This window comes from Notothenia coriiceps, unplaced genomic scaffold (genome assembly GCF_000735185.1).
Source record: "Notothenia coriiceps isolate Sejong01 unplaced genomic scaffold, NC01 NC01_scaffold00012772, whole genome shotgun sequence".
In the NCBI taxonomy this organism is placed as follows: domain Eukaryota; kingdom Metazoa; phylum Chordata; class Actinopteri; order Perciformes; family Nototheniidae; genus Notothenia; species Notothenia coriiceps.
Window position 1 is genome coordinate 2,450 of NW_011345473.1, and position 2,360 is coordinate 4,809.

General features: G+C 37.2%; 1 protein-coding gene across 1 annotated transcript in view; it reads left to right on the plus strand.

Annotated features, from left to right (window-relative positions):
- The window catches only part of ergic3 (ERGIC and golgi 3), a 16,209-nt gene that overhangs the window by 572 nt on the left and 13,277 nt on the right, over positions 1 to 2,360 (plus strand). Inside the window, exons 2-3 of the mRNA XM_010773634.1 lie at positions 261 to 426; positions 1,461 to 1,518. Coding sequence (XP_010771936.1) covers positions 261 to 426; positions 1,461 to 1,518 — 224 coding nt within the window. The remainder of the gene's footprint in view (positions 1 to 260; positions 427 to 1,460; positions 1,519 to 2,360) is intronic.

Here is a 2,360-nt window from a genome sequence, read left to right on the forward strand (position 1 = left end):
GTGTGTGTGTGTGTTTGAGAGAGTGTATGTCTGTGTGTGTGAGGGAGAGAGAGAGAGAGTGTGTGTGTGTGTGTGTGTGTGTGTGTGTGTGTGTGTGTGTATGTGTGTGTGTGTGTGTGTGTGTGTGTGTTTGTCTGTATGTCTGTCTGTCTGTCTTTGTGTGTGAGAGAGTGTGTGTGTGTGTGTGTGTGTGTGTGTGTGTGTGTGTGTGTGTGTGTGTGTGTGTGTGTGTGTGTGTGTGTGTGTGTGTGTGTGTGTAGATGCTGTAACACGTGTGATGATGTCCGGGAGGCGTACCGGAGGCGCGGCTGGGCTTTTAAGAACGCCGACACCATCGTTCAGTGTAAGAGAGAAGGATTCACGCAGAAGATGCAGGAGCAGAAGAACGAGGGCTGCCAGGTGTACGGCTTCCTGGAGGTCAACAAGGTGAAGACACACACCTTTAGTTTCTCTCACCTTCCCAGAAAAGTGTTTTAACTCAGAGCAGGAGTCCTGTTTCTGTCTCGAGGAAAACGGCACCTAACAAAAATATTCAGTGACGTGTTTTGAGTTGGCGGGAAATCGGCTTTCAGTAATAATACTACCTCTCTTAAATTCTGATATACTGCACATATTTTATTTTTAATTTGTAGTTTACTTATTGTACCTACTTTTCTTTTTATTTGTATTTCTTGTTAACATTTTAAAAATAATAATTTATTTTATAATAATTAATAAAATAGTTCTATCTCTTTTTTATATATACTTTATTTTACATCTTAATTCCTCTTGCTGCATTAATGTATGCACCGTTACACACCGAAGCACATTTGGGAATCAATGGAAATACTTGATTTACTTCACTGGGGAAACTGGGGGCTCATCTCAATGTCCCTGCTCGACTCCCCTCTCCTCCGGGACTTGACCCGGAAATCGATCAAGACACGCCATGTCGAAGGACGTCCCACTCCTCTGTCCTCGCGTCTCTCGCTCGCATCTTATGGAGGCGGAGCTAAGACGCGAGGAAGGGACGCGAGTGAGGGAAAGGAGGAGGTGAAATATTCAATTGAGATGGGCCTTGTGTGTAGTGACGTAATTCCCAATGAATTACTGAGAGGCTCTAACAGTTGGCTCAACTGTGAGAGTTAGTCTAAAATATGTACTTTTTTTAACAAAGAAGTGAAAGTTTATTTAATACAAAAATTAAATCAAACAATAACCAAAGTAGGACATTAAGATCCACAGAGAAATATACAAATAAATTGATATACAATCTAAGTATAATCCGTACAATGTTACATGTATATAAGTTAAATAATTCAATTTAAAGAATAAACTAAAATAACACCTTTTAATTTCAACAATATCTTCATAATACTGTGAATGTATTGTTGTCCATGTTCATGATACTTCCTGTTTCTCCTGTTGGACTATAATGACTACGTGTCATTGACCCTCTCCTCGCCCTCTTTGTGCTTCAGGTTGCAGGAAACTTCCACTTTGCTCCAGGAAAGAGTTTCCAGCAGTCTCACGTCCACGGTAAGATCTGCTCAGAAACACTCACAGAATCATCAAAGGTTTCTGAACGCCAGGCTGATTTAATATCAAACACCTGCACTCACAGGGGGAAGTGTTTGCCTTTCATTAAAGGACCCTAAAAACGCTCATTCAGAGACCGGTTGGGATCTGACATCGTGGATGCAACTACATTGTTAACTATAAAGTGTTATGAAATAGTTGAATATGTCTATCAGTGATTCCCTGAAAAGAAAGAATCAGACTTCTGGGTTTTTTAGGGTTAGAAGAAATCTAATCTCTAAGAAAAAAGTAAAAAAGTCCAAAACTCTTAGAAAGTAAAAAAAATCTGGATTGTGAGAAACTAAAAATAAAGTCACAATATATCTGAATATTTGGGAAAGAGTCAAGATTCTGAGAAAAAAAAAAAAATTCTGAGAAAAAAGTCAAAAATGATTGGAAAGTAAAGAAAAGTCAGAATTGTGAGAAAGAAGTCCAAAATTCTTAGAAAGTAAAAAAAATCTGTATTCTGAGAAAGTACAAAAAAGTCAGAATTCAGTGAAAAAAAAGTAAAAAGAAAATTTGGAAAAAAGTGAACATTCTGAAAAAAATGTCAAAGATTCTTAGAAAGTAAAAAAAGTCAGAATTCTGAGGAAAAAGTCAAAGTTCTGAAAAAAAAATCTTAAAAAGTGAAAATTCTGAAACAAAAGTCCAAAATTCTAAGAAAAAAGTGACAATTCTGAGAGTTAAAAAAAGTAATAACTAAGAAAAAAGTCAGAATACTGAGAAAAGTAAAATAGGCCAACATCTAATCTACACATTTTTGCCTCACTTATACTCCACACATTATTTACACACTGCACAAA